The sequence below is a fragment of the Phocoena sinus genome, chromosome 3 (assembly GCF_008692025.1).
Source record: "Phocoena sinus isolate mPhoSin1 chromosome 3, mPhoSin1.pri, whole genome shotgun sequence".
In the NCBI taxonomy this organism is placed as follows: domain Eukaryota; kingdom Metazoa; phylum Chordata; class Mammalia; order Artiodactyla; family Phocoenidae; genus Phocoena; species Phocoena sinus.
Genome location: NC_045765.1, coordinates 11,048,585 through 11,071,661, shown reverse-complemented (window position 1 = coordinate 11,071,661; position 23,077 = coordinate 11,048,585). Strand labels below are relative to the sequence as shown.

General features: G+C 51.8%; 1 protein-coding gene across 1 annotated transcript; it reads left to right on the top strand.

Annotated features, from left to right (window-relative positions):
- The first annotated feature begins 225 nt into the window (after positions 1 to 225).
- On the top strand, positions 226 to 18,737 carry NCAN (neurocan). Its single transcript, XM_032627931.1, has 15 exons — positions 226 to 305; positions 1,188 to 1,595; positions 4,110 to 4,284; positions 4,395 to 4,522; positions 5,074 to 5,367; positions 6,274 to 6,870; positions 7,068 to 7,535; positions 7,596 to 8,528; positions 12,608 to 12,724; positions 13,716 to 13,829; positions 15,170 to 15,328; positions 16,459 to 16,541; positions 17,263 to 17,407; positions 18,157 to 18,339; positions 18,592 to 18,737. Exons 1-15 carry the CDS (start codon positions 233 to 235, stop codon positions 18,735 to 18,737), a joined length of 4,023 nt encoding a protein of 1,340 aa, XP_032483822.1. The 5' UTR covers positions 226 to 232.
- Positions 18,738 to 23,077: the final 4,340 nt, after the last annotated feature.

The window sequence follows — 23,077 nt, the reverse complement described above, 5'->3', positions numbered from 1 at the left end:
CCCATGCTCTGACCATAGGACTTCACTGCTCGGATTCTGACGTCAGTTGGTCCTGGGTTCGGATTCTGGCTCAGCTCTGGCTTGCTGACTGTGTGACCTTGAGTGACACACTGGCCTCTCTGAGCCCCAGTTTCCAGATCCGTAGAGTGGGAGGAATTGGTCCTTTCATGCCAAATGTCTAGGAGGGTTGTACTCACCCCTTCCTTCCTCTCCATCTTGTTTCAGGTCCAGGATGGGGGCCATGTCGGTCTGGGTCTCAGGCCTCCTGATTCTCCAGATGCTGCTCTTTGTGGCTGGGGAACAGGGTGAGTTGGCTTGTGGGTTGGGAGAGGTTGGGGTCTGGAGAATTGACAAGATGGGGCAGCTTTTTAACTTGAGAGCCTTCTCCTGCTGGTTCTCTGGCTTGGTCTGGAGAATAAAATGAGAATAGATGAAAAAAGTCTTTGAACAGTCAAAAGCGAACAAGACACCTGAGAGGTTATTTTTAGTCATTGCCAGCGGAGGCTAGAGTTTCCCGCCTCTCACTGTTTTGCTGAGATGAGCTGAAGAGAGAGAGAAAAAAAAGAGGGAGAGAGAATAGTATGAAGATTGATTAGTGATGCCTGCCATGGGTGGGACAATAGGAATAAAGGTCTGTGTGCTTCTCCCTGGCATCTCCCCAGTAGCGGTCAAAAGCCCAGACTTTAGCAGTGCCTCCTGATTTGCTCTGTGGCCTTACGCAATTATAATGATGTCTCTGAGCCTCAATTTCCTCAACTCCCCCAAAAGAGGATGAGACATGGCTACCTCTGCAGATGGTTATGAAAATCAAATGAGCTGATTGCTATTTATAAAGTGCCTGTTATATAGAAGGTACTCCACAAACACTGTTTCTCTTCCAATGGCTGCCTATCGCTTAATTTTTGGGGAAACCATGGCTCAGAGCAGAATAGTGACTTTCCCATGGACACCTAGTGAGTCAGTGACACTGAGAGTTAAATCCCTGGCCTCCAGGGTCTGGACTTTGAGAGGAGGCAGAACTATGAAGGGATTCGACCCCATTACCCCTCTTCTGCTCACAGATTGGGTTTCAGGTCACAGATCTGTGTACGACATTGTGATGTTGTGTAGGCAACCTAACCTCTCTGGCCTCAGTCAGAGGGTCCTTGCTTCTCAGTCAGGCCCTCTCTCCACCTTCTCCACCCCAGGCACACAGGACGCCACTGCTGCTGCCACTGCCGAGAAGGGGCTCCACATGCAGAAGGTGGGGTCTGGGTCGGTGCGGGCTGCGCTGGCAGAGCTGGTGGCCCTGCCCTGTCTCTTCACCCTGTGGCCACGGCCAGGTGCAGCCCGAGAAGCTCCTCGGATCAAGTGGACCAAGGTGCGGACTGCATCAGGCCAACGGCAGGACTTGCCCATCCTAGTGGCCAAGGACAACGTGGTTCGAGTGGCCAAGGGCTGGCAGGGACGCGTGTCACTACCTGCCTACCCCCGGCACCGGGTCAACGCCACGTTGCTACTGGGGCCACTGAGGGCCAGCGACTCCGGGCTCTACCGCTGCCAGGTGGTGAGGGGCATCGAGGATGAGCAGGACCTGGTGCCCCTGGAAGTGACGGGTCAGTTGGGGGAAGGGGAGGGGCCAAGGCTGGGATGGGGAAGCCCATCCACTGAATGTCACCTTAGAAATTACTCCCTGGGGAATTCCCTGGTGGTCCAGTGGTTAGGACTCTGCAGTTTTACTGCCGAGGGCCCAGGTTGGATCCCTGGTCAAGGAGCTAAGATCCCACAAGCAAAAAAATAAAATAAAATAAAGAAAAGAAAAGAAAAAAAAAGAAATCACTCCCTGAACAGTGATTTGCTTTCAGTTCTTCTGATGAAGTCAGGAACAAAGTCTCCATGGGTACGCCTCTCTCTTTAACATCTCTCTCTCTCTCTTTTAGCTAAGAGAGAGCAGCCTCTGGCTCAGTCTCTTATGGACCACAGCATTTCATAGGATTTCATAACCTTGTTTTAAGTCCATTTCATGGTTACCTACTTTCACATAAGGCAAAGGATATTGGCTTTCTATTTAAAATAGGAATACGAATTTCCTTTTAAAATAAATATATGTTTTTAAAAAGTGAAGTTCTTTTTAAAAAGTGGATTGAAAATATAGATTAAGTAAATAAGTCATCGATGTAACCAATTCCTATATTAAATTGTTTCTGTTGAAATAGTCAGTGTAGTTTCTGTTTTCCTAACCAATCAAGATGAACAAGGCCAAAAAACAATTTTTTTTAAATTATTAAACAAAGTCCTAGGACAGGCCATGGCACACAGAAGATGATCAATTGATATTTGACGAATGAATCAATGAAAGGATTTGTGGGGTTTTTTGGCTGCGTTTTGGGTCTTCATTGCTGCGCGTGGGCTCTCTCTAGTTGCAGCGAGCGGGGGTTACTCTTAGTTGCGGTGTGCAGGCTTCTCATTGCAGTGGCCTCTCTTGTGGCAGAGCATGGGCTCCAGTAGTTGTGGCCATGAGCTCAGTAGTTGTGGCTCGCAGGCTCCAGAGCACAGGCTCAGTAGTTGTGGCGCACGGGCTTAGTTGCTCCAAGGCATGTGGGATCTTCCTGCACCAGGGCTTGAACCCGTGTCCCCTGCATTGGCAGGCGTATTCTTAACCACTGCACCACCAGGGAAGCCCAATGAATGGATTGTTGTGTGGAGAATATCCTGTGGACTCCTACCGGGAAGTCAATTTCCCTTAACCTATGTTGGCCATGAGCAAAGTCCCTGCACCCTCTGTTCTGGAGCACAGTCTTTGCCCAGCCAACAGTGTCTCACTGCATATTTTATGGGGTCAACCAATCATCCCCTTTCCAAGGCATTGTTCTCAAAACTGATAAACCTCAAAGAAAACTGATAAGTCGTGAAAGAAGAGAATTCCACCTCTGGGTTTGGTTAGTTCGTTCATTCAGCCAAACATTTATTGAGTAGCTACCACATGCCAGCCTGGTGCTGGAGACACAGCCATGAGTGAGACACAGCTGCTGCCTTCTGGGAGCTCTCAGTTTGATAAAATGGAGCAAAATGTTTAATACCTTTGTTTTGCTCAGCCATTTCTCTCATCCCTAAATCAGAATTTGAGTCACAGTGAGCTTATTGATGCTTCATGTCCTGGCTTACATGTCACCTCCTCCAGGAAGCCTTCGGTGACTCCATTTCTAAGCTGAGCAAGAACCACATTTGGGGGCTTCCCTGGTGGCGCAGTGGTTAAGAATCTGCCTGCCAATGCAGGGGACACGGGTTTGAGCCCTGGTCTGGGAAGATCCCACATGCCACGGAGCAACTAAGCCTGTGTGCTACAACTACTGAGCCTGTGCTCTAGACCCCACGTGCCACAACTACTGAAGCCTGCGCACCTAGAGCCCATGCTCCACAGCAACAGAAGCCACTGCAATGAGAAGCCCGTGCACCACAACGAAGAGTAGACCCTGCTCGCCACGGCTAGAGAAAGCCCGCGTACAGCAACGAAGACCCAATGCAGCCATAAATAAATAAATAAATAAAAATTTAAAAAACCCACCACATTTGATCACCCATTGCTGCCTTTGCTTCCCCTCTGTATGCATGTACTTAATTCCTAAAAGGCAGAATCTCTCTCTCACTCTTCTCCATGCCTCCTGTCACCTCCAGAGCCTAACCCTAGGCATGAAGAGTGCTATCTTTGGAGTCAGATCTTTCTGGATATAACTTCTGGCTCTCCCTTACACCGGTTATGTGGCCTTAGACCTGTCCCTCAACCTTCCTGAGCCTTAGTTTGCTCCTCTGGAAATGGGGATACTCATAGGGTTGTAAGATTTCCATGAGATAATGCTTATAAATGCTTTTTACATAGCAAATATTTAACAAATTCTAGCCCTTTACGGCCATTGCTATCATTTCCTCGTCTGTAAAATGGGGGCATATCTGTCTCACCCCGCATCATCGCCCTAGCACTATGCCTGTTGCTGAGTGAACAGACATGGTACAGGGCAGTGTAGGGCAGCAGGTCTGTTATTATCAGACTGGCGGGGGGGGCATTCTGCAAGAGCGAGAATCTTCTGTTCTTGAAGATTACAGCATAAATCATCCTGGATATTTCCCCATAGGTGTTGTGTTCCACTACCGAGCAGCCCAGGATCGCTACTCGCTGACCTTCGCTGAGGCCCAGGAGGCCTGCCGTCTCAACTCAGCCACCATTGCAGCCCCGCGGCACCTGCAGGCTGCCTTTGAGGATGGCTTTGACAACTGTGATGCCGGGTGGCTCTCTGACCGCACTGTTCGGTGAGGGGGTACACAGGGTAGGGAGATGGAGAGCTAGCCCCTGGAGAAAGATGGTCCTTGGGGGCCCCAGGAGCACACATCTGAGAGGGACCCCCACCTTGTCTTGTCAGGTATCCTATCACCCAGTCCCGTCCTGGTTGCTATGGTGACCGTAGCAGCCTTCCAGGGGTGAGGAACTATGGGAGGCGAGACCCACGGGAACTCTACGATGTGTATTGCTTTGCCCGTGAGCTGGGGGGTAAGTCTGGGGCTGGCAAAACACCCCCTTCCCTGAGGCCCATTACACTCCCTAACCCCCATCCTTCCCTAAGTCCTTCCTAGCTCTCCTAAGTTTCATCCCTCTCTAAACCTGCAGCCAAGATCTGAGCCCACCGGTTCCCTGAGCCTTCCTCCACTCCTTGAGCCCCTCTCCTCTGTGCCCCTTCCCTCTCTCTGAGCCTCTTCCCTCTCTGAAGTCTTGTCCCCTTCTCTGAGTCTCTCCCCCTTCCTGCCCCCCCTCCCTCTTCCTACTTCCCTCCTCACTGAGCCCCCCTCATCAAGGCCCTCCCTCTCTCTGAAGCTCAACTCGTTAAGGGGCCTGAGTTACCTCACTTGAAAAGGAAAGTGAAGCCCCCTCTTAGCACTGCATGAGAGGTAACGACAGTGATGTTCTGGCGATGGGGGCACGCAGCTGCGGCTGCTGCAACCCAGATCTAGCCAGATCAGGGCTATTTGGGGTGGGACCCCCTTCCCGGGCTCCGTGGGAGGGTTCTTGGGGCCCCTCTGACCTTCTCCCGCGCCTTCCCGCAGGCGAGGTCTTCTACGTAGGTCTGGCCCGCCGCCTGACACTGGCCGGCGCGCGTGCCCAGTGCCGCCGCCAGGGCGCTGTGCTGGCCTCGGTAGGACAGCTGCACCTGGCCTGGCATGAGGGCCTGGACCAGTGCGACCCGGGCTGGCTGGCCGACGGCAGCGTGCGCTATCCGATCCAGACGCCGCGCCGGCGCTGCGGGGGCCCAGTCCCGGGCGTGCGCACCGTCTATAGCTTCGCCAACCGCACCCGCTTCCCGGCGCCGGGAGAGCGCTACGACGCCTACTGCTTCCGAGGTGCGCGTGAGGCCACGCCCTTTGAGTGTGCGTCCCCGGGTGGCCACGCCCCAAGGGCATGCACCTTGACACCGGCCGCGCCTCTGGGAGCTTGGCTTTCTAGTAGAGGTGGAGGCCAGGCAGGGGAGAGACACAAGAAAACTTGCTGCGCGGTGAGCCGCACCCCTAGGGAAAGGTCGTACCCCTGAGACAAGCTTTCCGTAGGAGCCCCGCCTTAGAGGAGGACGAGCCTCAGAGAAGACCAAGCTCTGGGGGGAAGTCCTGTTTAGTGGGTGGGCTATGTCTCCTGAGATCTCTGAGAGACACGCCGCTGGCTGGAGCAGTTCTCACCTGGAGCCTTGCCCATGAGCACCCACTGGGGAGGAAGTGATGCCTCAACTAGCCATGACCCCTGAGCAAGGCCACACCCCCAGGGAGGGGACCAGGGATGGCCTTCACCCTTGGGGTGGGGCCACACCCTCAGAAGCTGCAAACCTCAAGTCCAAGGAGCTGAGTCTTATGTGTAAGCTGGGGGGCAAAAAGAATCTCTTCGTAGGAAGGCCATGCCCATTAGGCGCTTTCTCTTCCATGGGAGGAGCCACGGCCCAGGTCTGACCTGCCCCCCTGAGAGCTGGCCACTGCTCAGCTTCACCCACCAGCCAAGCTGTCTCTTGACCCTTTACTGTGACCAGTTGATTATGACCTTGACAGTGGACCCCAGCCTGAACAGTGAGGATGATAACTTTGTGCCTCTGTCTCTCAGTCAGGGGGGAATCCCAGAAACAACCCAGAGAGACAGAGGGGCTCAGAGAGACAGAGGTACATAGAAGATCTCTGCTGTAGCATGCTGGAGTGTGGGTAGACTTCAGGCAGAACTTCTCAGTCAGCCCCTGGGCCTAACACAGCCTCTTCTGCTTTCTCCCACAGCTCATCACCCTACATCACAACATGGAAACCCAGAGACCCCGTCGTCTGGGGATGAGGGGGAGATTCTGTCAGCAGAAGGGCCCCCCACCCAAGAACTGGAGCCCAGCCTGGAGGAGGAGGAGGTAGTCACCCCAGACTTCCAGGAGCCTCTGGTGTCCAGTGGGGAAGAAGAGCCTCTGATCTTGGCAGAGAAGCAGAAGTCTCGAGAGACCCCCAGTCCTGCCACTGGGGGCCTCACACTAGCCTCAAGGCCTGCTCTGGAGGCTGAGGAGGTGTGGCTGAGCACGGTGTCCCCCGCCCCCAGCAACGTGGAGGCAGGCACTGCGGTGGGCAGGCACACAGAGGCAACCCCAGCCAGCCCCATGCCCAGGAGGAGGGGGCGCTTTAAAGGGTTGAACGGGCGCCACTTCCAGCAACAGGAACCCCAGCGAGGGCTGAAGGGCGTGCTCCAGGCCAGCGTCCAGCCCCCCACCCCAGAGGTTGCTGGGAATTACGTGGAGCCTCCCCTGGCCACAGGAGCCACTGACGCCTTGGGGAGTGGCCGGAGCCAAAGCCCCTGGGCTGTGCTGACCAATGAGGTGGATGTGCCTGGAGCTGGTGAGTGGGGTCCAAGGGGGAGATGGGACCTGCCTGGGGATGCAAGGGGGACAGGGGAGGAGGCTCCGAATCACAGTTGGGTCCCCTGGCCTCACCAAGCCTCAGAAGACCCCTCTTCCTCAGGCCTGGAGCCAAGGAGACAATCAGCAGAAGAAGCTGCTGAGAGATAATTATAATTACTGTTGATATTGTTTCAGGTTCCCCTGGTGGCAGGAGCCCCCCAGAGCCCTGGCTGTGGCCCCCGACCATGGTCCCACCTATCACCCTTGGCCTGGAACTAGAGGAAGCCAAGGGCCCCAGTGTGAGGCCAGCCACCCCCGACCTGCCCTGGTCCTCCTCGGAGGCCACTGCCTTGGCTCCCAACCCCTTGAAGGGCCCCAGCACTGCCCGCTGGGAGGCTTCTCCCACAGTCATTTCTCCAGACCTCCCTGTCGTGGCCATGCTTCGTGGCCCCAAACTGTGGCTCCTGTCACACCCTACGCCCCTCCCCACCGATGCCAGTGAGGTAAAGGGGTATAGTGAAGCCATGGCCGCTGCCCCACCCTCCCCTGCCTCAGAGATCGAGGCCAGCCCCCAGGATCCCATCCATCCAGAAGTGTATTCCCTGCCCTCCTCCTCGGGCCTGATGGGACAAGGTGGAGAGGCCACATCCCTGACACTCAGCAGCCATGGAGAAGGAAGTCCTACGGCTCCTTTGCAGGCAGCTACAGACACACAAGCTGGAGCCGGTCCTAACTCCTTCAGAGCAGACTTCGGAAAAACTGGGGGGACCAGCCCTACTGGGCTCAGCAAAGCTGAGCCCCCCAGATCCAACCCACAGGCTTCTGTGGGTGGGAATGTGGTGGCAGCCGTCACTCCCACTGAGACTGCCACTGAGCCCACGGGAGCCAGAGGCGTCTTGGGGTCTGAGTCTGCGGTCTTCAACACAGCAGAGACCCCTACTTCCAGCTTGCAGGCCAACATGGATGAGGCACAGGGCGTGTGGCTGTCACTGCACAGTGAAGGGCTAGACCCCCATTCCCCGTCTGCGCCCTTGGGGGTCCCTAGGGTCTCCTTGATGCTCAAGGTCACCCCACGTTTGGAGCCTTCGGCTGCTACAGATGGAGGGGCCACAGTGGCTCCCATGAATTCCATGGCCACACTAGACACCAGTGGTGCTGGTGGGAATTGGGAACCTGGATCCCACGTGGTTGAGGGAGCTGAAAGCCCCACCTTGAACCCTCAAATGGCTGTGGATACAAGTGTGGTGATGTCCCTCATGTCCCTGGACCTGGGGGACAAGGTTGGGGTCCTGGCCATGTCCACAATGGCCTCCTCAAACTCCCAACCCCATCCAGAGCCGGAGGGCCAGATGGTGACCCAGGGCACCCTGAGAGGCCTGGAGCCTCCACATGAGGGCAGCCCCTCAGGGCAGCCCGCTCTTCCTCCTTGGACACCGACAGCAGCCAGCAAGGACAAGCCCATTTCAGTTTCCTCGGGGGAGCCTATAGTGCCGTGGGACTCCCCCAGCACCCTGCTGCCTGCCTCCCTGGGGCCAGAGAAGTTTGAGCTGGAGGTCCTGGCGGGGAGCCCAGGTGTGGAGAGCTTCTGGGCGGAGGCAGCAAGTGGAGAGGAGCCAGCCCTGCCAGGAACCCCTGCAAATGGGAGTGCAGAGGAGGGTGAGTTGGAAGCTCGTGGTCTTATCCAGGTCACTGTGTTTGTGCTCAGGAACCAGGGGCTGGGGTAGGCCAGAGCTGGGAGGAAGGATTGTTCTTGGGTGCCTGGGAAGGTTTCTAGCAGGGGATGATGTTGAAGGCGGGAGCTCATTAGGCAGAGTTGAATTACAGAAAGCGTATTCCTGGCAGAGGCACTAGCCTGGGCAGAGGCCAGGAGGTGAAGCTGCGTTTGATGTGTTTTATGCACAGCGAGTAATGAGGCAATGATGAGGTGTTGGGCAGGGTTTGGTTTCGGGGATGAGTACAGTCAGCAAATCACGTTCATGACCACTCTCAGCTGACAGTGTTGTGTGATGCCGGGGTCCTGCTTTCAGCGATGCCTCAGTCTGAGGAAGACAGCGCCGGTTACAGGCAACCCCCCTGGGGTGGGGCCGGAGGGAGGAGGCATGGCAGGGAGGCCTTCCTGGACAAGTGTCGAATCGCAGCTGGAATTCAGTGGTGCAAAACGTGGGGGGCCTCAAGCCACAGATAAAGTGGGTGCTGGGAAGGGGTGGGAGTGGTGGACATCACCCCCATTTAGTAGACAGCCAACTGAGGCTCAGGGAGGTATGTCACTACCAGCTAGTCAGTGGTCAAACCTCAACTGGCACCCAAATCCACATGTGCCTTGGTTGCTCTATGCCCAGCGGAGTCCAGAGAAAGCCATCACCCTGTTCTCCTGGGGCCAGGTCTGCCCGTTATGGGCAGCCTGCAAATTCCAGCCCTTTAGTTTTTAGGTCCTGCCATATTGAGCTATTCTTTCGGTCAAGTGAGCGTTAAAAAGAAAAACAAAAACAAAGAAGAAGAAGAAGCTAATTAAAAGGCACACTTTTTCCGAGTTGCAAAACACTCTTATTAAGACGATTGGTTTTACAATCAATCAATAACACTTGCTCCTTTTTTTGAAGGCAAAGTGTCGTGGTGATGGAAACAGCGGATGCAGGGTTTTATCACCCACCCTGTCATCTCTGGGTTGTGTCTGGGGCTGCATCTTCTTTTCTTAGATGCCCAGGAGGCAGGGGGACCCTGGGCAGGGGCACTTGCATCAGTAAAGGCTTATGCTTATTGGTGACTGCCTTTGTGCTTGGGTTGGTCTGAGCACTTTACTGGAATCATCTTGGTTAATCTTTTTAATGTCCTTGAGGAACAAGTTCTAGTACGATCCTAACTTTACAGATGGGGATACTGAGGCACAGGGAAGTCAAATGACTTGTGCAGAGTCACGCAGCTGGGGAGTGTCAAGGATAACGTTTGAATCCAGGCTGTCTGACAACAGTCTCTGTCTCGATCACTGGGCTCTAAGATGCTTATTTCATTGACATAAAACGCCCTGAGGTCTTGGGGAGGGGGTAAGCTTGCCCAAGGCCAAAGGAACTAGAGAAGGAATGGTCAGGTGGGAGGGAAACCACGAAGAAGTGTGCTAAGGAAAGTGTGTTGAGAGGAGCCCCCAGGGCCATGGCTGGATCTGTCTTGAACTTTGTTGGTTTTTCAGCTCCAGATTCAAGCCATGGGCAGCCGGGGTGGAGGGAGGCAGCCAGTGCTGGGGGAGACCTGGGCGCCTACTCACCTACTGCTTGCAGCAGAAATGCTAATGAAGCCAAAAATAAATGCAGCACCAGCAAGCGACTGAGTCACCGCCAGTCCGTGGGCAGGTGTCAGCAGCTTGGGGCACCTGGTGGGGCTTACCCGTCCTGGCGCCTGGCAGCCCCACGCATGTGCCCGCACGTGCCAGGGTGGCACCAGGCACAGAAATAGCCACAGGCCTCTCTGGTCATCCATGGTGGTACACGCCACTGCCCCAAGGACCGGCTTCAGTCACTGCGGGCAGGCCAGCAGCTACCTTTATGCAGTTGAGTGCTTGCTGTATGCCAGGCACCATGTCGAGACCGAGTCCCTTGTCCTCTGGCAGCTGACATTCTAGAACAATGCTCTAGAACTTTCCCAGTGATGGAAATGTTCTCGAGCTACGCAGTCTAGTACAATAGCAATGAGCCATTGGTAGCTACTGAGCCCTTGAAATGTGGCTAGTGTGACTGAGGAACTGCGTTTTAACTTTTATTCCATTTTTATTAATTTAAACTTAAATAGCTGTGCGTGGCTGCCATGTGGAACATCACCGCTCTGGGGGGAGGCATGGATAAGAAATGATGGTCCTAATAAATTATATTGGAGGTTAGAAAGTAATAAAGACAAAAGAGAAAAGTAAAGCAAGGGATGAGGGGTGCCAGTGGGTGGGTTTTGGCTTTGGAAGGGGGGTTAGGATGAATTTGAGCAAGCCTGAAGGAGGTGAGAGAGGAGCCATGCAGAGATCTGGGGGAAAAGCAGTTCAGGCAGATGGAATAACTTGTACAAAGGCCCTGAGGCAGGACCGTGTTTGGTGTGTAGGAGGAACAGCAGGGTCAGTGTGGCTGGAGCGGAGTAAGTGAAGGAGGGAGAGGAGGATCAGGCAGGGAGATATTGGGGAAGATTGCACCGGGCCCTGTGGGCTGAGGTAAGGATTTTGGCTTTTCCTATGAGGGCAATGGGAAGCCATGGAGGAGTCTAGGCAGAGGAGGGACATGACCTGACTCAGGTTTACATGGGCTCCCTCTGGCAGCTGTGGGGAGAACAACCTGTTAAGGGTGAAGGCGGAGTCCAGAAGATCAGGGAGGAAGTGACTGCTTGTCAGCGTCTCAGTTTCTTGTGGGCCTCCAGACCAGGACAAAACAGAAACAAATTCTAGGTTATAGGGCCTGGAGAGAGGGCCTTAAACGGCTTCCAGAGCCCCGTAGGCCAGTCTTGGCTCTTGTACTGTCCTGCTGAGTGGCTTTGAGCTAGACCCTGCCCTCCTCTGGGTCTCATTTCTGGTATCTTGCAGTGGAAGACTTGACACTGTCCTGACAAGGGATAGGGGTCATCTGGGGTATATGGGGGTTCTTGCTCTGCCCCTCCAAGACTCCAGGGTGGTCCAGAGACCACTCACCAAGGCCTCTGAGGCCCTGAGATGGGGAGGGGTGACCCTCCTGCCTCCAGAGAAACCCAGCTGAGGGATGAGAGAGGTGGACAGGGCCTCACATTCAACTCCCCCTGGATGCCCTGTCCGTGTTAAGCAATGTTGAGACCCCTCAAGAGGCCCCAGGCTGATATACAGAGAGCCAGTCATGGCATTATGGTCAGGACTGGGAGAGCAGGATGAGCTACTTTTTTTTTTTTTTTTTTTGCGGTACGTGGGCCTCTCACTGTTGTGGCCTCTCCCGTTGCGGAGCACAGGCTCCCGACGCGCAGGCTCAGCGACCATGGCTCACGGGCCCAGTCGCTCCACGGCACGTGGGATCTTCCCGGACCGGGGCACGAACCCGCGTCCCCTGCATCGGCAGGCGGACTCTCAACCACTGCGCCACCACGGAAGCCCAGGATGAGCTATTTTTATTTTCATTTTGTAAATGAGGCAACTGAAATTCACAGAAGTAATTTGCCCAGGGTTCCCTAGTGAGTGGCAGAGGCAGGAATTGAACCAGCCTCTCTGACTGCACAGCCTATGGTTATTACTGCTATAATCCACCACTTCTCCACACTGTAACCACTGAGGTTGCGTCAGAAGAGGTTGAGCCACAAGGACGAAGGAAGTGATGGTTCCCCACTGGTCCCAGTGCCGTTCATACCCCATCTAGAACCTATGTCCACTTCTTTGCTCCAAAGTATGAGAAGCACAATGACCAGTTGGGTATTTCTAGAAAAATGGGGATAAGTCAAGGAGGGCACTTAAACCATGTTCTATGAGAAGACTTCCTAAGAGAAGCTGCAGGGATCCCATTCTAGTTCAGTCCAAGGAAGGACTTTGCCATAGCCAGGGCATCCCACAAGTGCTTTGGCCAGTTCCTGGAAAGAGTAAGCTCATCACAGGGACATGTGAGAGGAAGTTGGCAATCAATTATTGGGAAGTTATAGAGGGGACTCCACAGAGAGGGGTGGAACGAAAGGGCCTTTAGGGGTCTGAGGTCTGGATTCCCTGGGAGGCAGACTTGGTGGTCTGACTCCTTCCTGTACTCCTGTCCATCCTGCAGTTCCCTCGGATCCCTGTGAGAACAACCCTTGCCTGCATGGGGGCACGTGTAAAGCCAATGGCACCATGTATGGCTGTAGCTGTGACCAGGGCTTTGCTGGAGAGAACTGTGAGATCGGTGAGTACGCCAGACTCAGGATCTGAACACAGACTTGTCTGACTCAGAGCCCTGGGGTCTATCTCAGCAGCCATCCCCATGAGGATCAGGGATCACAAAATGCTGGCTTCAGATGCTCCCTTCCCCTCCCTCACTCCTTGGTTCCAGTAAATCAGCCTCAGCAACAACCATCTGAGGTTTTATCCTCAGGGCTGAGGCTCTGGTGTGCTGCCTCCCATTACTACCAGGCAGGGGTGGGGAAGGGGAAGACAAAAGGATGGTAAGGCTCATACTCCCACCAGCAAAGGGCCCCAGGGGATCACCTACCCTCTCCTGGGTAGGCAGGGGTATAGGCACCACCACCAGAACTGTTGGAAGCTAGCTCCAAAGCCCAACACAAGACATATGAAAAAAATTATGAAATTATAACAATAATTATAAATGATATAATTTCTTGAGCTCTTCCATTGACTACTCACAACCACTGCTGTGGAGGTGCTATTGTTATCACCACTTTGCAAAAAAAAAGAAACTGAGTCTCAGAGAGGGCAAGTGACTTGCCTGGCATCGTACATGCTTCAGGCACTTTCTACACAGGGATTGGGAGAAGAGGTGCTCAACTGATTGCTCCCTGTACCTACAAACAACTTCGTGATTCTGTGCAAATCCTTATAAGTGCTCCACATTCTGAAGACCCTTCAGCTTCGACAGTCTATGTGTCTGTTTGCCAGACCCACCTTCACTGTTCTGGAGTCAGGGGGAACGTCCCGCACACTCTGGCTTTCAGCCAGCCCAGTGGCCTCTCCTCTCATCGATGCTAATTCACATCAGTTGTGTGAGGTTCCACCCCCTTGACCTCCAGAGTCATTGGGCCATCAGTGCAGACCACCGCTGTTGTACTCAGGTCTGGGATAGATGGTAGGGTCATGAACGCATCTTCTGCCTGGTTCTCCGTGGGGACTGGGAGCCACAGGGAAGCTGACCTCTGACTCAGCCCCACCTTCCCCTCCAGATATAGATGACTGCATCTCCAGCCCCTGTGAGAATGGAGGCACCTGCATCGATGAGGTCAACGCCTTCGTCTGCCTTTGCCTCCCCAGCTATGGGGGCAGCCTCTGTGAGAAAGGTGAGTCTCTGCCGAGACCCCAGAAACAGTACCAGGAGCAGGGTTGGGTGCTGGACCACAAGCTTCCCACACATGGAGCTCCAGGTCTCTGCCTCTGGTTCCATGGCCGTGAGTCAGACAGGCAGGAGGCGATAATTTTCTTGAGATAAAATTCACATAACGTAGAATTAACCTTTTTAGAGTGAACAGTTCAGTGGCATTCAGTACAGTCACAGTGTCGTGCAACCACCACCTCTGTCTAGTTCCAGAACATTCCCATCAGCCCCAAAGGAAATCCTGTCCCCATGAGCCATCACTCCCCATTCCTCCCCTCCAGCCCCTGGCAACCACTCATCTACTCTCTGTCTCTATGGATTTGCCTGTTTTATATGTTTCATATAAATGTAGTCATACGCTCTGTGTCTTTTTCTATCTGGCTTCTTTCACTCAGCATGAGTGAAATTTTTCAGGGTTCATCCACATTGTAGGACGTGTCAGTGCTTCATTCCTTTTTATGGCTGAATCGTATTCCATTGAACGGTCCACATTTTGTTTATCCGTTCATCACTTGATGGACCTTCGGGTTGTTTCCCCCTTGTGGCTAATGTGAATAGTGCGGCTATGAATGTTCATGTACACGTTTTTGTTTCAATACCTGTTTTGCATTCTTTTTGATGTTTTCCCCATTCTTTTTGGTGTACCCAGGAGTAGAACGGCTGGGTCATACGGTAATTCCGTGTTTAACTTTTTGAGGAGCTGCCAGACTGTTTTCCACAGGGGCTACACCATTTTACATTCCCCCCAGCAATGCAAGATGGTTCCAATTTCTCCATAGCCTTGCCAGCGCTTATTATTTTCCTTTTAAAAAAAATTATAGCCATCCTAGTGGGTATGAGGTGGTATCCCACTGTGATTCTGATTTGTTTTTCCTAATGATTCACGTTGTTGAGCATCTTTTCATGTGCTTGTGGGCCATTTGTATATCTTTTTGGGAGAAATGTCTATTTGAGTTTTTTCCCAGGAGAGAAATTTTAGGCCTTCCTGAGACCATTTCCTGAGGTCCCAGGATGCGGCCAGATCAGAGAATGAGACATTAGGGTTGGGATAAGAGGGAATGGGTGTAATGGTCTTCCAGTTGAATCTCTTCCTGCAACAGAGAAAAGAAGTGAATATGGGAGGAGGGAGGTGAAAAGGTGGGGGGACAGAGTGGGGGCTGGGGGCTGGGCCCAGGGAGAGGGTTGATTTAGCCCCACAGTGACCTTGGATTGGGCCCTCTCTCTGGTGGGCTGGTGTGCTCACGGCTGGCAAGGCAGGCCTCGGCTTGAGGCCAGACCCCTTCATGCTCCCTTTCCACCTCCCAGACACAGAGGGCTGTGACCATGGCTGGCACAAGTTTCAGGGCCACTGCTACCGCTACTTCGCCCATCGGCGGGCATGGGAGGATGCCGAGAGGGACTGCCGCCGTCGAGCCGGCCACCTGACCAGCATCCACTCACCCGAAGAACACGGCTTCATTAACAGTAGGGACTCTGGGGTGGGCAGGGGTGGCCTTTACAGTCCCTTTGTCAGGGGATCCCCCCCCCCGGGTCCTGAAAACGCTACCTTTCTGAAGCTATGTTCATTAATGCAAGCCCTGACCACTTATTAATTCAAGTGTCTATTCACTTGTCAGTTCATTCATTCACTTCATTCATTCTCTGACTATTTACTGAGCACCTGCTATGTGCCAGGCACTGTTCCAGGCACAGAGACACACATTGTCCTGTCCTTAGGGAGTGACGTTCTTGAAGAGGATATAGTCAAACAAGTAAATATCTAATTAAATAAGTCTATCCTAAAATTTAGCTGGTTCTCAGGGCACTGATGACAGTTAAAACAGGGCCAGGGGACAGAGGGTAATGGAGAAGCATCTGTGGTGCGGGGCATGAAATGAGGGAGGAGCAGAGATTTAGAGAAAGAGGGGTGTCCCATAAATTAAATCCAGCATTTATTAATTTACTCATTATTCCTTCTACCCTTTTTCATCCATTTATTTATTCACATTTTCCCCATCCCATCCCCTGTTAATTCTTTAATTTGTTCATTCCCTGGTTCACTGGCTTTTTTCCTCTATGTAATCAAACACACATGCATCCAGCAGCTTCCTCCTCAGTGACTGATTGGCTCATTTAGATTCACCTGCCTGCCCTGTCAGCCTTGCTCGCTGGCTCTCTTAGCCCCTGCTCTCTCATTTCTGCAAAGATCTGACTTGTTTTTATCGTTTTCTCTGGCCTTTCGTTTAAGCCACAAATTGTGACAAGGCCAGGAGCCTAATTCCAGCCCTTTCCATGCCCCAACCCCACTCCCCAAGTATGAGGCCAGCCAGAGCCTCAGCCTGCTAGGAAATGGGGGGACGTGGCCTCCAGCCCATGCCCCGCAGGCTGGCAGAGGGGCTGGGGTCCTCCCCTCCAGCTCAAACCCAAAACTGGGGGAGAGGCTCTGGGTACCGCCCCCTCCATTCTCATCTTCATCCATTTCCCCTTCCAGCCCACCTTCAGGCTGGGGAGGGGGCTGAGTCTCCCCTCCCACACCCCCCACCTGGCCTCCAGCCAGCAACCTAGGCTGGGGGAGGTGCAAGTACCCAGCCCTCACGACACCCCACACCCCACAGGTTTTGGGCGTGAAAACACGTGGATCGGCCTAAACGACAGGATCGTGGAGAGGGATTTCCAGTGGACGGACAACACGGGGCTGGTGAGTGGTGGCAGCCTGGGGACCTGGGTCCCTGCAGTCAGACTGTTGACTTGGGCCCTGCCTAGAATGGAGAGTTCTGGGTAAGCTGCAATGACCCGGCCCCCTGGCTTCACTTTAGTAAATCTTATATCTTTTTCACCACAATTAGAGAAGAAATCCACCTCCTCTCCTCTGCCATGAGAACTGGCCCCGGCCCACTCTCTGACTACACTTGAACTGGATCAAGCAGCCCCAGCCCTCCTGGCCTCTGTTCTGTTCCTCAGACAGGACAAGCTCAGTCCTGCCTCAGGGCCTTTGCATTAGCTATTCCCTCTGCTTAGAACTCTGTTCCCTGCCTGCGTTGTTCTTATCCTTGAGTCTTCCTTCAGCTCTCCTGTTGCCTCCTCAGGGAAGCTCTCCTGGACTTCCAGTCTGAGGTCACCTTTTGTTCAACTATTTATCTAACAATGAGTGACCCATGTGGAAAACAGACTGTCAGGGAGTGAGCCAGGGCAGGAGGACCAGGGAAGAGGGCACCACAGCCTCGCAGCTAGAGGAGGGTTGACTTGGACTGTAGTGGCAGCCACCCTCAGGGCAGGCAGAACAGTGCTCATTGTAGAGATGGAAGCACTGAGTCCCTAAGAGTTTGAGTGGTCTGGTCAGGGGAATCCCACAGTACCAGTGCCAGAGCCTGGGACAGGCTGCATGTCCCCTGAGCACCCCCTGCTCCCCATTCTTACAGCAATATGAGAACTGGAGGGAGAACCAGCCCGACAATTTCTTCGCGGGTGGGGAGGACTGTGTGGTGATGGTGTCACATGAGAGTGGGCACTGGAATGATGTCCCCTGCAACTACAACCTCCCCTATGTCTGTAAGAAGGGCACAGGTATGCTGCTACTCTCCCTCCCACCCCTTCTCCCCCAACCTTCCCTCCTGCCTGTCACTGGTTCGTTGTTTTATTTAAGTCTGTAAATGTAGGAGTCAGTCCAGCCCAGTTTTCACTCTTTAGAACTATGTGAGGGTACCCATTTTTCCCCCACCCTTGCCAACTCTGTGTTACCAAACTTTTTGTTCTTTGTTCATCTAAGTCCTGAAAAACAGTATCTCATTGTTATCATAGTTTGCACGTCTTCGAGGATGAGAATAACCAGCTCTTCATATGTTGATAGCTGTTTATATGTATTTGATTTCCTGTGACCTACCAGTTCATTTCCTTTGCCTAATTTTCTATCAGTTCATTGGTCTTATTGATTTGTAAGAGCTCTTTACATATTAAGGAAACATATATATGTACAGGTATATTCTCAAGTCCACCTTTCTTATACTTTTCTTCATTCTTGCTTCTGTTTCTTTGCCAATTTTCATATCCTTTTTTCCATTCATTTGCTCAGATTATTCTTGCCTCCCATCTCCTTCATTCCCATCATGCACAAGAATTAGGGGGTGGGATGTGTCCAGGAGGTTCCTGCCCCTCAGCAGCTCCTGGTTTGGGTGGAGGAGACATCCACTTCTAGCCCTTTGAGGTCACAGCTGGGCAAAAGGTGGGACCTGTTGAGGGTTCATCTCAACAAGAGATGAAACCAGTTCAGCCCCAGTCCCATCCACTTCTTTAACTGGAGCTTCCTCTGTCCCCAGTGCTGTGTGGTCCCCCTCCAGCAGTGGAGAACGCCTTGCCCATCGGTGCCCGCAAGGCCAAGTATAATGTCCACGCCACTGTACGCTACCAGTGCGACGAAGGATTTGCCCAGCACCACGTGGCCATGATCCGATGCCGGGGCAATGGCAAATGGGACCGGCCCCAAATCGTCTGCACCAAACGTAAGTGGCTTCCGCCAGACACCCCAACAAAAATTTCCAGCTACTTGTAGTCTCCAATTAAGCATCTCATGACTACACACATTGATCTGGTTGAATGTCTGCCTGATAATATGGCCTTGCAGATAAGTGAGAACTTACTAGCTTGCCCGGTGTTCCCTCCATTTCCCCCTCCCCCGAGGAAGCCTGTTCCAGCAGGCCACCCACCTCTCATCAGCTTTTGCCACGTCCCTGTCGTCCCTCACTTCCCCGCAGCCAGACGATCCCATCGGATGCGGCGACACCGTCACCACCACCAACACCACCACCAGCATCACCACCACAAATCGCGCAAGGAGCGCAGAAAACACAAGAAACACCCAGCAGAGGACTGGGAGAAGGAAGAAGGGAATTTCTGCTGAAGAACCAGGCAAAAGAAAGCACAATCCCCTTCCCACACCTCCCCTGGAGCCTTCACCTGGGGAGGCAGAGCCCAGAGAGAAACAAGAGGGTCCGGAAGCCCCTGAGTCCCAAACCGCATCCCCCCATACATAACCATTTGTAAAAAGCTCCTCTCTCCTTTTTCTTACATATACAAGGTCCTCTTGGCAGGTGTAACCATGTGTCTGAAAAGTCAGCTCTAGTCAGGCTGAACTCTGGGAGCATCTCTCAGTGGAGGGAAGCACAATCGACAAAGATTATTCTTTGCACTGGTTTAGTCTTTTGTTGGCAAGGCTGACTGCCAGTTGTGGAAATAAGGCTGTGATAAGGGTGCAAGAATGTGTGTTTGGATTCGCACTAAGGAATTGCTTTTACCACCAGAGATTCAGATTTAGTAAACTGTCGGATGTCCTAAATGCAGGCTGAAGCCTATAGTGAAGGTCACTGACTTTGGGAGTAGAAAATTACATGGACACACACGGCTTGAACTTGATGACAGCTCTTCCTTCACCTTGGACTTCAGCCTACGTCAGTCCTTAGTCTTGGTGGATGAACTGAGTGTGGAATTCCTATGTATTGAATTTTCGGAATGTTTTTAGAACAACGTCCCTCTGTGCCCTCAGAGTTAGGAGTCAGAATAGTCAGAAGAATTTGTGGGCAATGAGGGGAAGCTGTATTGCTTGCCCTCCCAGGTCTAGTCTAGTGCTGAGATTTGGTGGTGAATTTTATACACACATGTGTGGTGAATTTTATACACACACACACACACACACGCACACACACACACACACACGCACACACACAGATGAGAGGATGTTTAGGGCTCAACGAACCCAGATTTCTTCCCCCTCCATCTCTCAGGGAGACAAAGAACCTCCTTCCTGGGCCAAGGAGGTGCCAAGTTTTCTAGCTCGTTGCCCATATCCATCCCTCAAGCAGACATTGGTAGTGCCCCTGCCATGGGTCCCACCCCTACCCCTACTCTATTCCTGTCTCCTCCATTCATCGCCTGGTGGACTAGAAATGCTTAAAACTTGAAGTAGTGACATCTACCTGCGGTCATGTAGAGAGATGTGCAGTGTTAAAACTGAAACACACACACACACACACACATTTTTCTCTTAGTTTTTAAATTTTTTAAGCAGTAAAGCACTCACCTTGCCTTCCTCCCCAGAATCTGAAACCTGTAAAAACCTTCCCCAAGCCAGAAGTCGGGATTCAGCTTCCTGATCTCTGGCAGGAAAGATCCACAGCTTTTCCTCCATGTCCTTTGTCCACTCTCAACCTCTCTAGTCTGGGTAACATCTGTGGATTAGTGTTAAAAACCACAGTGGAGAATGGCCCTCTGCAGGAAAGAAAAATAAGCAAATATACAGTCCATCTAAGGGTTCAGTAGAGAAAGAAATGTGTTGGCTGAGCCTATATCCCTCCTGGGAAGTACTAATCATAATTGACAACTATGGAGTAGGTACCATGCTAAGGACTTACACACACTGCCTCCGTGAATCTTCTCAACAGCCCAGTGACTTAGGAACCATTACTTTCCCATTTTACACAAGACAAAACTGAGGCTCAGGTAAGAGAAAGGCACTGGCTTGCAAGACAGGAATAAGGATTCGGTCCTGCCTCTGGCTGACTCCTAACCCTGCTGTCTATTTTCGGGGGAAGGAATTGAAACATAATCATGCTCTAACACACAGGAAGATTTAGGAAAAGATCGAGAAGTGCAAACTAGACCTGCATCCTTGACCATGGTCTTTAGTGTCCCCTGCTATAGACATTATCCACTGTCCCACGTTATGGTTATTGTTGAGAAAACCCAGGGATATAGGTTTGCCTTCTAGGTTTGATAATTCCTCTTGGTTTAAGAAATATAAAAACAATAACACATCTTCAGTCATCCATGTCACAAAAGAATTTTCCTTTGTTTGGAGTGGGGGGCTCTGGGGATGCAACTTTTTTGGGGGTGTCTTGGTTTATGCTCCTTACCCTTGACCACCTCAGCCCCTCGCCCTGCCCCCACCCCAGCTCCGTGGTGGGAGGGGGCTCTGATATTTTCTAAGGTGGGTGGTTTTTCTCTTGGTCTTTCCCTTTGAGATGTGCGTGTGTGTTTGCGTGTGCCGCGTGTGTGGCATGCGTGTGAGTGTGTGCGCGTGAACAGCTTTGGATTCTGTTGGTTATGCTGTCAGCTGCAGTGTTCCGTGGGTCTGTGGTATCTGACACTATGGACATTAATGTACTCCTTGGACATTTTAATAAAATTTTTTAACAGTTCAACCTGCCTCCTGACATCTTCCTTCATTCATTTACTCAGCAAGGACTTACTGGGCAGCTATTATATGCCGTGTACTGTGCTGGGTGCTGGGGAGATAGTGGTGGACAGAACAGATGTGACCCCTGGGAGGTGGTCAGGGGAGGCTTCTTAGAGGAGGTGAATGGAATCTAAAGGATGAATAGCATTAACTAGGCAAAGAAGGGAAGAAAGGAAGAGAGTTTCAGGCAGAGGGAAGAGTAAAAGTGAAAATCTTCTTGCAGAAGGGAACATGGTTCATTTGAGAAACAGCAGAGTCCATAGCGGCTGGAGCGGAGTGACAGAGGTAGACAGTGGAGGGAGATGAGGTCAGAGAGGCAGAGGATGGATCACTCAGGGCAATATGGGCTGTAATGAGAAGTTTGGGCTTTATTCTAAAGCAATAGTGGCAACAAACAACATAAACAAGGACAAAAGGTGAATGCCAAGCTTGGAAACAATTCTTCAAATCAGAGATAAAGGAATTTTGCCACTTTATTTATAATATATAAAGAGCTCCTACAAATCAATACGAAAAAACCCCAATAATCCAATAGCCAAATGGGCACAGGATATGAACAAAAAGCTCAAAGAAAAGGAAATACAGATGGCTCTTAAACTACAACATATGCTCAACAAAATAATACACAATTTTCAGATCACCAAGATACACAAATAAGGACATATAAATAAAAGGGAATAAACAAATAAATCTCACAAGAGAGGGGCCTCGCATATTTCAATGATGACAGTGTACCTGAACTGAGAATGATTTATGATTTACTCAACTTCCTGCATCTAAAGTCAAAGTGGAGGACAGTCAGCTTCATATAACAGGTGAATTGCAAGTGACAACCACAGTGAGATATTATTTTTCACCTATCAGGTTGGCTAAGGTAACAAGTGATAACACATGATGCTACTGAGGACATATGGACATAGGTAAGTACATCTGTTACTGATGGGCTATAAATTGGCCTCACCTCTAAGAAGAGTTGGAGATCACTAACAAAACGGCAAGTTTTGACCCCTTGATCAAACAATTCCTGCTATCATCCTCCAGTTATACTTGCGCTTATGTGATGACCATGGTACTTATTACTAACAGCAAAATATGGGAAACAATGTAAATGTCCACCATTAGGAGACTGATTACAAAGATTATGGTGCATCCAAACAGGGACTACTTTGCCAACCTTCAAAAGAATGCTGGTTGGGCTTCCCTGGTGGCGCAGTGGTTGAGAGTCCGCCTGCCGATGCAGGGGACACGGGTTCGTGCCCTGGTCCGGGAGGATCCCACGTGCCGTGGAGCGGCTGGGCCCGTGAGCCATGGCCGCTGAGCCTGTGCGTCTGGAGCCTGTGCTCCGCAACGGGAGAGGCCACAACAGTGAGAGGCCCGCGTAACGCAGAAAAAAAAAAAAAAAAAAAAAAAAAAAAAAAAAAAAAAAATGCTGGTGGGGGAAGGGGGCGGATTTTTACATGCTGAAGGAAACCAGTCCCCAAATATATTGTTAAATAAGAGTTACTTCAAAAGTGTGTATGAGGGCTTCCCTGGTGGCGCAGTGCTTAAGAATCCACCTGCCAATGCAGGAGACAAGGGTTCGAGCCCTGGTCCGGGAAGATCTCGCATGCCACGGAACAACTAAGCCTGTGCGCCACAACTACTGAGCCTGCGCTCTAGAGACCGCAAGCCACAACTACTGAAGCCCGTGCACCTAGAGCCCACGCTCCCCAACAAGAGAAGCCACCGCAATGAGAAGCCCGCGCACCGCAACAAGAGTAGCCCCCGCTCACCACAACTAGAGAAAAGCCCGAGCGCAGCAACGAAGACCCAATGCAGCCAAAAATAAATAAATAAATTTATAAGATAAAGTATATATGGCACACAAATGTTCATAGCAGCATTATTCACAATAGCCAAAAGGTGGAAACAACCCAAATGTCCATTAACTGATAAAAGGATAAACAAAATGTGATATATATACATATATATGAACATTATTCAGCCATAAATATTATACCGAGTGAAAG

Bases quoted from the DNA above. Each gene is read 5' to 3' on its own strand.
- NCAN (XM_032627931.1), top strand. From the start codon at position 233: ATGGGGGCCATGTCGGTCTGGGTCTCAGGCCTCCTGATTCTCCAGATG. The intron at 16,542-17,262 runs GTGAGTGGTGGC...CCATTCTTACAG, and splicing joins GGACGGACAACACGGGGCTG to CAATATGAGAACTGGAGGGA. The intron at 17,408-18,156 runs GTATGCTGCTAC...CTCTGTCCCCAG, and splicing joins TGTCTGTAAGAAGGGCACAG to TGCTGTGTGGTCCCCCTCCA.